Genomic DNA, 13,076 nt, shown 5'->3' on the forward strand with positions numbered 1-13,076 from the left:
TCCCACTGAAAAATACATTGCTACGTTAACTTCCACATACCATCCTCTTTCCCCGTTGATTTAACACCCCACCCAGTGAAAGTATTTAGGGACTTTCATGGGGCTAGTACGCATTTGCAAATAATTCTACTACAATAATAGCCCCATAGAGTTTTCTATAACAAATGGTAACAAATGTAACAAATACGATGTGGACTCCCTCTAATGGCTCACTGCAGTAACAATGCTGCTGTTTTTAACCCCGTGCTCCCCCAGCGGCGACTGCGTCAACTGCGTGAGTGCAGACGCTTTCTTTTGTTGCTGCATGTTTTGATGCGGGCTGGCAAAGAGGCAATATGTGGTCGTTTTTCGCAAGGGATCCGGTTAAAGACTTCAATTATGAAATATTACCAGAGACCCAGGAGGCGTCAGGAATATGGACCCTCCACCGAGGCAAGCGAAAGGTAAGACGTTGCCTCACATGAATTACATTTGTAACGTTAACTTGGGTAGCCGGCTAAATTAGGCCTTGCTTTCTCGAGTCCTCGGTGTCAGTTACAAAGCACAACTGAGTATGAGTCGCCAGATTAGAACTGGTGTTGTAGGTTTTGTCCAAGCATTAGTTGTCATTAAAACGCTACAAGCGATATACCAATGGCAACAATACTAAGTACTTCATTTAGTCATCAAGTGATATCAAAAAGTCATTCTATGATTTATTTCACCTGAGCGGTAACATGAAGTTACCTATCCGGCATAGACACGTCCTCTCGCCACGTCGCTCCCTAGGATGCTCAAATACAAGCTAATCGTTGTTATAAACAGGCTGTTTTTCAGTGTTGTTTTATTTTGTTTTCCGAATATCTTCCCATTTCGCTTGATATTATTACATTAAACAATTCCAAGTGTTTTAATAATGTGTCACACCCAATATATCTCAGGAAATATACATTTTCGCTTTCTTGGGAGGTGACGTTTGCGTTAAGTAGCGAACGTTAGCTGTTACGAAGCTGTCATAATTTAATTTGACCGACTAGCAACCCTGCCTTCGTTATGGTGCAAATTCAGTACTGTATGCCGTTAACCACAAAACCATTAGGCCTAACTTGCACTTAGGCTAAATATTCATTTTCCAAGTTTTGCAGGAATGGGCACTGACATATTCCGCATATTATGTAATATTAAGATTGCCGGAACTGCTAGGTTCCACTGTTAACGTTATAATACATTTGCTCAATACAGCTGCCGGCTTGGTATTCGCTAATTTACTAGTGCTAAAATATGGATTTTGAATTTCTCAAACTGCATAATCTGCATAATCCTAGGATGAAGTGACACTGCACTAATCGTCTGTAAGTAGTATTTTTGCTGTATCCTGCTGATGACAGCAAACCTAAAAACTGCATTTTTGTACCAGTTCTAAATGCGACATACACACGTAGAATATTGTTGAATACCTATTTGAAAAAAATGTCCGAGAGCCACATAGATGACCTCCAAATGAGTTGATGAGGGTGTGCAATTTTCAGCATATATGCAGTGCCCTTTGGTTAGGGTGGCAAGTGTGTGGTTCCAGCTGCTTGATGATAGCTAGTTTTCAAAAATTGATGTGACCCCATCACCATCTTTTGATTCTGAAAATCACCTCAATGTATTTTTGGGTATGTTTTGGTTGAAACATCTACATGAATTACATTATACATAGTCCTTACCAACAGCAACAACACTAATAATAATAATAATAATAATAATAATAATAATAATAGTTACTATTATTATTATATTTTGTATCCCCAAGGGGAAATAGATTTTTTGAACATAATGCTGCTGCATAAAAATAATGCGTAATAAACAGACACATGCATAAACAAATGCCTTGTCCAACCTTTTTCATCAAATGGCCTTCCTTTCCTATACTCACTGTTTTGCTTATGGTCTCACCCAGTCACTCACCTACTGGTGTGACAGTGTTTTGATTGACAGGGGGTTGAATGAGTGCTTTTATGTGTTCAGCCTGTGCTGACGGATCTTGTATCGCTTGCATAAGGGGAGAAGCTGGAACTCAGAATGGGGTACATGGAAGGCGTCTGAAGGAGTTTTCCTGAAATGCCTGATGAGTGTCAGTTCATAGATTGTTCCCTACAGACTGTCTTCACGCTCTCTCTTTTCTCATAATCACAGTGTCAGCTTATTTTCCAGGTTCCCCTTTTAGCCATATTAAAAACTCAGTGTTCACGCCGGGCTTTTTGGGTTTGTTTTAAAATCACAAATGCCATTTGTAAGGCAGGAGAGATGGCATTTGTATGGCCGGAGAGATGCCGTTTGGAAAGGTTTTCCTGACACGGGCCTCTCTTCCCTCTGCAGACCACTGGTGAGCCGGTGTCAGTGTTTGTCTTCGAGGTGACCGCGGGCGCAGAGGACCAGACCGTGCTGGCCAAGGCCGCTTTCAAACGCATGAAGACCCTGAGGCACCCCAACATCCTGTGCTACGTGGACGGGCTGGAGGTGAGCGATGGGTGGCTTGGATCCGGCTCTTACTTTGCTAATGCTGACTCGAGGATCTTGCATATACGCGGTAACTGGACATTTCTCACATCCGCCTAAGATAGCCTGTGTAATATAGAGGTACAATAAATGACCTATGTTGACATTGTAAGACATTTGACAGTCATGCGATTTTATCTACCCGCCTGTTGGTAGACAGAATTGGCAGCACTGTAATGAGTTTCCTCAGGGATTTTGTTAACGATTTATCCAGTAATTATTTGCATATTTTCTGGAATTTAACGCTGTGCTGTAGTTTCAAATTACCTTCCGTTCTGTGTTGAGAACACAACACGGGTTGGACGGCTGTCCGAGTTCAGCCCAGGGTCTTAATTTCCCCTGCATTTGTTCCCCATGCATTTTCTCATTCAGCTCGAGGTGAGTGTTCAGAGAGCTTCCAGGTAGCACCCCTGCATTAATCACTGCCCCTAGTGTGAGAGGACCAGTTCTAGAAACACCATAGGCACTAACTTACGTGTTAGCCTTAGCCCCCTTAAATGAAGTACTGAATCTTGCGTGGATTCGTGTTGTCCATTGATTTATCTCTGTGCTGACAACGCTCCCTCTGTGTTTGGGGATTGCAGACAGAGAAGTGCTTGTACCTGGTCACCGAGCCAGTGACTCCTCTCGCCACCCACCTGAAAGCGCAGGCGGAGCGGGGGGGGTCTGGGGAACTGGAGGTGTCCTGGGGCCTGCACCAGATCCTCGTGAGTAAAAGGGGTCCAAGAGGCATGGATGGAGACTTTGAGGGGGAGTGTAAAGGGTGTTAATGTGTCTTCATTTAAAATTAATTGCTGTTTTTATCACTGAACTTGTGTTGGTGGACAAGAAACAAGTCTCTTTCTCTATTAAAACACTATTGGCTGCAGCTCATTGTGTGACAATGTGCTATATAAATAATAATAATAATAATCATCATTTTTCTCATCTACCCTTCGCTCACTCTCATCCATTATGTGCTTTGCAACCCTTTGCAACTATTTCATCTTCTGCTCTTCTCCTTTCTTCCACTCTTCCTCCCCTCCTGCGTTCTTGTCCTCCTCGTGTCTCTCGCTCTTCAGAAAGCCCTGTGCTTCCTGGTCAACGACTGCCGCCTCCTCCACAACAACCTGGGCGTGTGGTCGGTTTTCGTGGACCGGGCAGGGGAGTGGAAGCTGGGGGGGCTGGATCATGTGACTTCAGTGGGTGACCCCTCGCCCTCGCCGCCGCAGAGGAAGGTCAGCCCTGACCTGGAGAAGTACGACCCCCCCGAGAGCCTCAGCAGCGGCGGGAAGGCGGCTGGGGAGCAGTGGTGAGAGAGGGGGCCGGCCTGTTCCAGTGGTTTCAGTGCTCATAGTTGACCGTGTCTGTGATGTTTCTCAGCAGGTCTGTCACTATACAGCAACTCCCCAGATAGAGCTCCTATTTAAATACTGTCTTCAGTTTGTTCGCTGACGCACATTACCTCATCGAGTTCCTGTTTAAACACTGACTTCAGTTTGTTCACTGGCGCACGGTATCGCATTCCTGTTCCTGTTTGAATATTGCATTGTTATCAATCTTTATGTGGTCAGTATTCATTGTCACTGTTAAATCAGCTGGGTAACTTTTAGGCGGAAGTAAATACGTTGGGCGTAGAATGTTACATTTGGCGGTGTCTCTCGCAGGTCTGCGGACGTGTGGAGACTGGGCTGCCTCATCTGGGAGGTGTTCAACGGACCGCTCCCTCGCGCCTCCTCCCTGCGCTCCCTGGGCAAGGTAACTTTCATTAGAGCAAGATGCAAGTCTGGGAAGATGAGCCGGGTGGCTGTGGGTGGTAAGAGGCGGAACTGTGCCCTGGAACTGTGCTCCGCTAATGGGATGTGCGTCCAGGTGGAGTTTCAGTTCCAGTTCCATTCTGTACCGGCTGGTGAAGCTTTGATGCTATTTCGGTTAAGCTTCGAGTCGCGTTTTGAGTGGCCCCTTAATGAGTTTATGACTTATTTGTTTGCATGGTAATGAGTGACATACCGAAGGGAGATGAAGTTTGGTTTTCATTCATGTACCTCTCCCCAGATTCCCAAGCAGCTGGTCCCGCACTACTGTGAGCTGGTGGGGGCGAACCCCAAGGTCCGGCCCAACCCCGCTCGGTTCCTGCAGAACTGCCGCTCCCCGGGCGGCTTCCTCTGCAACAGCTTTGTGGAGAGCAACCTCTTCCTGGAGGAGATCCAGGTAGGAGCGCTGTCCGTCCCTGCACTCTACAGTGCGTCAGGTACATGCACGGTAATCTGCTGTGCTGCAAATAACAATGCTGTGTTTGTGTCTGTCTGTATGTCTCTGTTTATCTGTGTGTGTGTGTGTGTTTATGTCTGTGTGCGCCTTGTACCAGATTAAAGACCCTGCAGAGAAGCAGCAGTTCTTCCAGGACCTGAGTGAGAACCTGGACTCCTTCCCTGAGGATTTCTGCCGCCACAAGGTGCTGCCACAGCTGCTCACTGCTTTTGAGTTTGGCAATGCCGGCGCTGTGGTCCTCACCCCTCTCTTTAAGGTGAGTGTGGCACTGGCAGTCTAGAGTGGTGGCTAAGGAACAGGACTTGTGCTCCAAAAGTTGCAGGGCCAGTCCCCAAACAGGGCACTGTCATTCTCCCTTTGAACAACAACTGAATTGTGTCCGTATATATATCTGGTAAATGGTAAATGGACTGCATTTATATAGCGCTTTTATCCAAATCGCTTTACAATTGATGCCTCGCATTCACCAGAGCAATTAGGGGTTAGGTGTCTTGCTCAGGGACACTTCGACATGCCCAGGGTGGGGGATCGAACCGGCAACCCTCCGACTGCCAGACAACCGCTCTTACCTCCTGAGCTATGTCGCCCCTTTATCTGGCTATATAAATGGATTCTATGGTGAAAAAATGAAAGTTGTGCAAGTCACTCTGGGTGAGAGTGTCTGTTAAATTCCTAAAATATCAATGAGGTGGGGGGGGGGGGGTGCCCTTCTGGAACGTTCCGTGCTTGTTTCTTTCGTCTGGTTGTTCTGTCTTTTGTCGTTTCTGTTTGAGTCAGTGTGATTCCTCCGCTCCAGGTGGGTAAGTTCCTGAGTCCTGAGGAGTACCAGCAGAAGATCATCCCGGTCATCGTGAAGATGTTCTCCTCCACGGACCGCGCCATGCGGATACGGCTGCTGCAGCAGGTCAGGCTCCCAGAGACGCCGCTATCGCTCGGGCGGATAGCCGCCGCGCCTCGGCGCCGCTGTCCAGGCAGGGCGGATATGGAGAAGAGCGGCCGTGAAAATGACCTTCGCCATCTCAACGCCCCCCCCCTCGCTCTCTCACACCCTCCCTCTCTCTCTCTTTTCCTTCTGTTTCTCCTCAGATGGAGCAGTTCATCCAGTATCTGAACGAAGCTGCTGTGAATTCCCAGATATTCCCTCACGTCGTCCACGGCTTCACAGACACCAACCCTGCTATCCGGGAGCAGACTGTGAAGGTGCAGACGCAGACATGCACACACACACACAGACACTCACACACACACACTCGCTTGCCTTCTTACAGAAGTGAAATAGTTCAGCCGATACACACATTTCTGTGTTCTTAGAGCTCCCGAAATTTCACGGCTGGCACATTAATAGCCAGCTATTTTAGCTAGTTTAGGTTATCAATTACGTTATTAGGTTTTTTGCTATATTATACACAGCCGCTTGGCGATGATCTCATAACTGACGCCGGTGAGCGTTGAAGCGCAGGAGACTGTGCGAGTGAGTGTAACCCCGCTTCCTCAGCGAAACGCAGAAGGCCGCGTTCGTCCCTGCCGGTAACCCCGCTTCCTCTGCTTTTCAGTCCATGCTGCTGCTGGCTCCCAAGCTGAACGAGACCAACCTGAACCAGGAGCTGATGCGCCACTTTGCCCGGCTGCAGGCCAGAGACGACCAGGGCCCCATACGGTGCAATACCACCGTCTGCCTGGGCAAGATCGCCCCCTACCTCAATGCTGGTGTAAGTGCCCCCCCTGCCCCGCCCCCCCTCCACACACACACACACACACACACACAGTCAAGTCAAAGCAGACATGTTGCCTTTAGACAAGCACTAGCAGGTATCCCATTTAGAATGCCTAGTCAAGGAGCACAAAGATATTTTGATGTCTTCCAAAGTGACTTGAAAACATTCATCTTACCTTCCTTTTCCTTTTCTTTCCACGTGTTCTTGTTCATGTGACCTTTACCTCTCCTCCTCCTCCCCCTTCTCTCTCTCTCACTCTCTCTCTCTACCGCTCCCCCCCCTCTCTGTCTGTCCTCCTCCCCACTCTCTCTCCCCTCTCTCTCTCCTCTCTCCCCCTCTCTCTCTCCCTCTCCCTCCTCCCGTCTCTCTCCCTCTCCCTCCTCCCCTCTCATCATCCCCCCCCGCCTTCATCCGTACACAGACCCGGCAGCGTGTGCTGATCTCGGCCTTCTCCAGGGCCACTAAGGACCCCTTCCCCGCCTCTCGGGCCGCCGGCGTCCTGGGCTTCGCCGCCACGCACAACTACTACAGCATGGCGGAGAGCGCCGCCCGCGTGCTGCCCACCCTCTGCACCCTCACCATGGACCCCGACAAGAGCGTGAGAGACCAGGTGAGCAGGGGGGGCTTTCTCCCCACTGTGGACCCAGACAAGGGCGTGAGAGAGCAGGTGAGCAGGGGGCCTTCTCCCCACAAGAGCGTGAGAGACCAGGTGAGCAGGGGGCCTTCTCCCCACTGTGGACCCCGAGAAGGGTGTGAGAGACCAGGGCAGCAGGGCGGCTTTCCGACAGCGCTCATCACCGCACGCCTGTGCTTTCGTGCTTGCTCGTTCGGAATGTCTGAGCCGCTGTGAATCCCACAGTGGGTGTTCAACTTGAATTTGAAGATGCGGAATTGATTTTATGTTACACGGACTAATAACGGTGATTGCGATTATGCCCACAATGTACTGGGATCCAGGCATGTCATCCATGATGCTATTTCTGTCTCCTCCTGTTCAGGCATTTAAAGCGATCAAGAGTTTCCTGACGAAGCTGGAGGCGGTGTCCGAAGACCCCTCTAAACTGGCTGAAATGGGTACAGATTAAATTATATTTCAAAATTGAAAGGACTGATTTTCGTGTGGAATGTTAAACAGTGGTGATGCAGAGTACTGCATACTCTATACAACACGTGGTATTCATTGTACACTATGCATGAGGATTGTCCTTTCGCTTATGCATTTTCAACTTTGCTTGCCTTACCCACACTGACGTGGCAAGGGTGTCATTTACTTAATACATGTAGAACAGATTTCACTGGACTAATGGTTTTTGTTACGTAACTAACACCCAGTTAACCCCACCCACTGAAAACCTGTTGTTCAGCCAAGGGGGAATGCAAGCCAGTTTCGGCACAGCCTTTTAAAAAAATGTATTGCAAGAACTACGGATTGTTGCCAGGTTCACATCTGTGAAAACAATTTCAAATACGGAATTTTGACTGAATGATAGGAGAATGAAAGAGGCAGCTGGCAACCTTGACTACGGAGCACCATTAACTACTAAACGTGACATCAGGAGAAAAGTAGCTAGCCTGCACACCTCTGACCTATGAGGGAGGTGGGAGCACAAGGAGAAAGAAATAAAAATGACACGACAGCGTATTTGATTTGATTACCTGGAAGCACTTAGTTAGCTCTGCGCACGCTGGTCGAGCACATTGAGGACAATAAGCATTGGTCGAATCGTGTGACTGTAGCCTCTGTTAGGCAGGTAAGGAAAATAAAGCTGGTTTTTCCATGATTACCGTGAAATGAATTAAATTCAGTGCACTACTATGTATTTGGTTGTTGCTTGATTAACAACGGGGGTAGTCTGTGGTTAATCTGATAAAGATAACGTGAATATAACTGACGGGTCTTCTCAAGATGTACCATGGAAACGTGCTTTCTGTAGAAAAAAGCTTGATGGAATTAGCAACAGTAACTAAGGAGAGCAGGATTTGTGCGGGGCATGACAAAGGGTCAATTTTGCCACAAGAGGACACTGTTTACACAGTCTCACACAAGCAGGAACACATTTTTTTGATGCACAGAAACATAAAATCCAGGTGAATATCAGTTTAAACCGATCAGCTCCTTTTTAACAGATCTGGGTATTTTGCTTTGTTCAGGAAATGAAATGAAAGTGCATGAAATGAAATTCACGTTCTGAACGTGTTGGCGATGCTAAAATGCCAGTGGGTTTGAACTGAAATGCATGTGTGTGGCTGTTGGCTTCGCTCCCCTCGCTCCTCTCTCTCAGAGAACGCTCGAGCGCTGTTTCGATGATTGAACCCTCCCCTGACTATCACTCGCTGTTCCCCCTTTTTCCAGAGAAGGATGTGACATCATCGGCTCAGTCGCCGGGGACGGCGGCGGCGGCGGCCAGCTGGGCCGGGTGGGCCGTCACCGGCGTCTCCACGCTCACCTCCAAACTCATCCGCACCGCCCCCGGGGGCCCGGAGTCGGGCGCCACCGAAAACGTGCCTTCGGCCCCACCCGCTGCTGAAAACGCCCCTCCTCAGGGTGGCGCTCCAGGTGAGCCTGTCCGGGGCGAAGCCGTGTTACTGCCAGCTGACTAAACCTTTTTGTGGGGTTTTCGTCATTGAAAATTCTCAAAAAAAAGTTTTTGGCTTAATTTTTATTCTGCACTTCTGGTCAAAATTATGAGATCCTTGAATGTTTTATTTATTTATAAATGTATTTGTTTTATTTAATTTTTGAAATATGCTAAAATGCTGATCTGATGTCATTTCCTATTGAGCCTAACAATGTCTTTGTGCTGACATTGCTAAAAAAAATCAACTCGTACTTTGTCACCACTGCCAAAGTCTTTGGCCATTGCCAAGAGTGTCCACACTCACCATATTATTTTTCCCCCTTTTAGTAATGAATCATAAACACTTCTCTCCCTTCAGTGCCATGCACGGTTCTGTGTGAATTAGATTACCACTAAAATAACCTTTAGTCATTTTATCAGCAGTACATTTAAGAAAATCTCATGTTGGCCTTTAAAGAGAAATGTAAAAGTCATGCAAAGCAAAACTGGTGTGTGTGGGAGGTCTGGCCAGTTTCTTGCGAGGTTGCAGCGTGGTTTTTGCATGAGTCTGTCACAGTTGCACGCATGTAAATGAATGCTGGATGGCTGATGACTGCTTGCACCTGGTTCTCTCTGTCCACACTCAGGCCCCGCCACAAAGACTGACGCAGCTGGCTCAAACCCCGCCCCTTCTGCCCTCAGCAACCAATCGGATGCCTCAAAAGCGGAAGAGAAAGTGGAGGAGACTCCTGAAGAGCGTTGGGACGATGAGGACTGGGGGAGTTTGGAGGTGATTAATTGGAGTGGGACATCATAGATTATGTAGTATTAAACATTTTTTTTTTATCAATAAGAACTATTTACTGTAACGTGTTTATCCCACATTCCAGTACACTTTAAGAAGGAAATATTTGAAGGTATTGTTATAATCAGTGCCTGGCCCAAGGAGAAGTGTTGAATGTGTTGGGGAGAGGCTACTGTGAATGGTGAGGAGAGATTGGTTGTGGTTGTAGTTAGTCACTTGTACTTGAATTCTGTCTATTTATAGCTTGCCTCAGTTATTTTTATTTTTATTAAGGAGCAGGAACAATCCAAAGCACAGGCTGAACCTGATGACTGGAATTCTTCTGATTGGTCAGCAGTGTCGTCAGTCAAAAAAAAGCCAAATGATAAACGGGTATGTCACTTAAAATTTTATTTTAAAAGGATATGGAATAGTACAGAACATGGTGGTAAAAATCCTCTATCCCTATAGGTGGGCAGGACTACCTCTGATGCGGTGAAGAAGCAGAGCTCTGATTGGAGCAGCTCCGGTTGGGATGCAGATGACAGCTGGTCCAATGAGAAAGAAGCTGACGGCCAGGGTCAGAGCTCTCCCGGCGACGAGGGCTGGGGCAACGACTGGGAGGAAGATGGCGAGATGGGGGACAGTTTTTCTCCTACTCTGCATGAGTCTGCAGCATCTGCACCAAAGGGCCACACTGCAACGTCCGCAACTTTACCGGAGGGGACACGCCTGACCAGCGAGTACAACTGGGACACTTCTGGGGCCAGAGGGTCACAGAGCGACTTGTTCTCTGGGATGTCGCAGAGAGCGCCATCTGCTGCCGCGGTGAGGAGGGTGCTGGTGTTCGGGGGGGTAGAGGGACTAACCTGGCAAAGAAATGAAGGGTTTTGGAGAGGTCGAGGATGACAGCTCAGCACTCACTTGAAGTCACTGAACAGTGTTGCGCAGGTTGTGCATGGTTTTACAGATCTATTGAACCATGGCATAAATTTGTCTTTTTCGTGTTTTACCTCGCATGTAGCCACAGAAAAGTGAAGAAGGCTGGGGAGGAGACCCGTCGGGGGACTGGGGAACAGACGAAAACTGGGAGTCGCTGGACGGTGATCAGGGTAAGTACTGATCCAGTAAAGATCAAAGAGTAAATAAGTACGTCTTGATCCCTCAAGTCCTCAAACCTTGAGCTTTAACTAAGCATTTATTTACCTTACAAGAAAGTGTAAAAAGAAAAAAATGAATGCAGTTGTGTCCCAGTCATGGTTAGATCTTTGAGCCTGGCATTGGTCAACCACGACTTGCCTCCCCGATAGGTTTCGGCTCTCCCGTGTGGGGACAGTGTGGCCCGTAGCGGGAGGCGTGGCCTCTGGCTTGCCCGCATGTTGTGCACAAGGGTGTAACTAAATGTACTGTATTTCCCCACCGAGGAATTTACTAATCAGACTAGTCAGTTTGTTCAGGGGCTGCGTTTGTTTTTATTACACACTGGAAGTAAGGAGTAGAGGAGTGATTGTTAAGCTCGTTAGAGGCCTAGGCCGTGGCAGTGACGAGCGCGTCTCTCCGCAGGCCTCAGCAAGGCCGAGCTGGCCAAGAAGAAGCGCGAGGAGCGCAGGAAGGAGCTGGAGGCCAAGCGGGCGGAGCGCAAGGCGGCCAAGGGTCCTCTTAAACTCGGTGCCCGCAAGCTGGACTGAGCGGGACGGCGACGGGGCGCAGGGGCACAGGGGTGCAGGGGAGCGAGACTCCTGGCGCCCAAATCCCTGAGATTAAGCCAGAGAGTGAGGTTTGAGGCTTTATGTCCATGGTCCAGCATGCCACCAATGGCTGTTTCCAGTAGAGGTACTAGAACAAAGACTTGAAGAGTTGATGTGGAAGAACCATGATACAGACTTGGTATTGTGGGAGGAGGGGGGGAGATTATTTCATATTTAACTCTGATGGTGTCGGTTCCATAAATTCTTTTTGCCAAGAAAAGTTCAGAAAATGCATACACTGAATGCAGTGTACTGTAGTGTAATGGAAGCATTGCCAGAGACGGAGAGGGGGGGATGGGCCTGATCTTTTCATTTTGAGAGACGGAAGGAGGTTTACACCAGTTCCCTGATGTTGACCAAGAAAGGAGAGGAGTCACCCCCAACTTGAACCGTGAAAAGCAGTCATGCATTACAGTTTCCTTTTATGTTTTTTTTTTTTTTTTATACATACATATTCTAGTTGTAAAGTGTAAATAGGTATATATGTCCATGTGAGACGAGGATTAAAATGAAAAATTTCTATGAATATATATTGTGTATACTGTATGTATGTTTCAATGCATATGCACTTGAAGCGCCATGCATTTTGGAGAAGATTTGCCTTAACTCCTCAGCAGCAACCACACTTCACACTTCACCATTTGGGCAAAGTGCTGCTTCAGTGACTTTATTACTGTAGGTCTTATACTGGGAGCGCTGCAATGGATTGGATGCTGTCGGGGTGGATATTGCATCTGTGGGGGACTGAGTGTACTGCTACGACACGGACGCTAACCGCTGCAACACTGCTCAAGTTCAAGAGGGACACGTGGGAAATTTTGTGCATGAGTGTGTTGGAATGCATGTCACTGAGCTAGATTTCTGGATATGTCTATATGCATAATGCTGGTGTCTGTAGTTAAACCAGCTGTGTGCGGCGGGTGGTTTACTTTTACAAATATGACTGTGAAGAGGTCTAGGCAGGCCTACAAGTGTGAAGTATTGGACTGTGCCTTCTCAGTGACACTGTTGTATTCTCTTGAATCAGAGTATAAAGAGGGATGATTCTTTGGTGTTTTGACTGCTTTTTACGGAGAATATTGAGTAAAAAGAGTTTTTGAGCAGGGCACAATCAGGAATGGGCTGGAATCAGGAATCAGCTGAGTTTTAAATAAATACAAAATTATGTTATGCACATGTGTACATACAAAATATAACTGTAACACGATCAGAAGGCTGTCTCTTTTGTTCCAACTCACCAGTGTTCACAGTTTATCATGTTACATGTCAATGTGAGGCATTACTGGTGAGCTAGGCTCAGGAGGTATGTACAGGTGTACCGCAGCATATGTAAGTAGCAGGTGGCTTTCTAACTGAAATCAGGAGTCAGGACTATGTCTGTATTCTAGTCACTCAGTCAAAATGACAAAATGGCTGTTATATTTATCTAAAATGAAGGGACCCACAGAGCTAACCAAAAAAATAAATCATTGTGTTGTCTGGTTTGAGTCCATTAGTC

The 13,076-nt window shown here is 47.5% G+C and overlaps 1 protein-coding gene across 3 annotated transcripts; it reads left to right on the plus strand.

Moving 5' to 3' along the window:
- The first annotated feature begins 252 nt into the window (after window positions 1-252).
- Window positions 253-13,059, plus strand: scyl1 (SCY1-like, kinase-like 1). Of its 3 annotated transcripts, none has more exons than XM_064326147.1 (18): window positions 253-443; window positions 2,344-2,484; window positions 3,108-3,230; window positions 3,585-3,814; window positions 4,170-4,260; window positions 4,558-4,713; window positions 4,871-5,029; window positions 5,570-5,677; window positions 5,860-5,973; window positions 6,327-6,482; window positions 6,910-7,098; window positions 7,487-7,562; window positions 8,842-9,045; window positions 9,694-9,836; window positions 10,125-10,223; window positions 10,302-10,658; window positions 10,855-10,942; window positions 11,394-13,059. In XM_064326147.1, exons 1-18 carry the CDS (start codon window positions 336-338, stop codon window positions 11,516-11,518), a joined length of 2,667 nt encoding a protein of 888 aa, XP_064182217.1. In that variant the 5' UTR covers window positions 253-335; the 3' UTR covers window positions 11,519-13,059. The 3 variants fall into 3 exon arrangements, with proteins under 3 accessions (XP_064182217.1, XP_064182218.1, XP_064182219.1); XM_064326148.1 differs by having other exon boundaries at window positions 10,128-10,223; XM_064326149.1 differs by having other exon boundaries at window positions 10,131-10,223.
- The last annotated feature ends 17 nt before the right edge of the window (window positions 13,060-13,076 follow it).

The sequence above is a fragment of the Anguilla rostrata genome, chromosome 3, assembly GCF_018555375.3.
Source record: "Anguilla rostrata isolate EN2019 chromosome 3, ASM1855537v3, whole genome shotgun sequence".
Lineage (NCBI taxonomy): Eukaryota > Metazoa > Chordata > Actinopteri > Anguilliformes > Anguillidae > Anguilla > Anguilla rostrata.

Coding starts and splice junctions, on each gene's coding strand:
- scyl1 (XM_064326147.1), top strand. CDS start 336: ATGTGGTCGTTTTTCGCAAGGGATCCGGTTAAAGACTTCAATTATGAA. Junction 4,714..4,870: donor TCTTCCTGGAGGAGATCCAG/GTAGGAGCGCTG, acceptor GCCTTGTACCAG/ATTAAAGACCCTGCAGAGAA. Junction 5,974..6,326: donor TCCGGGAGCAGACTGTGAAG/GTGCAGACGCAG, acceptor TCTGCTTTTCAG/TCCATGCTGCTGCTGGCTCC.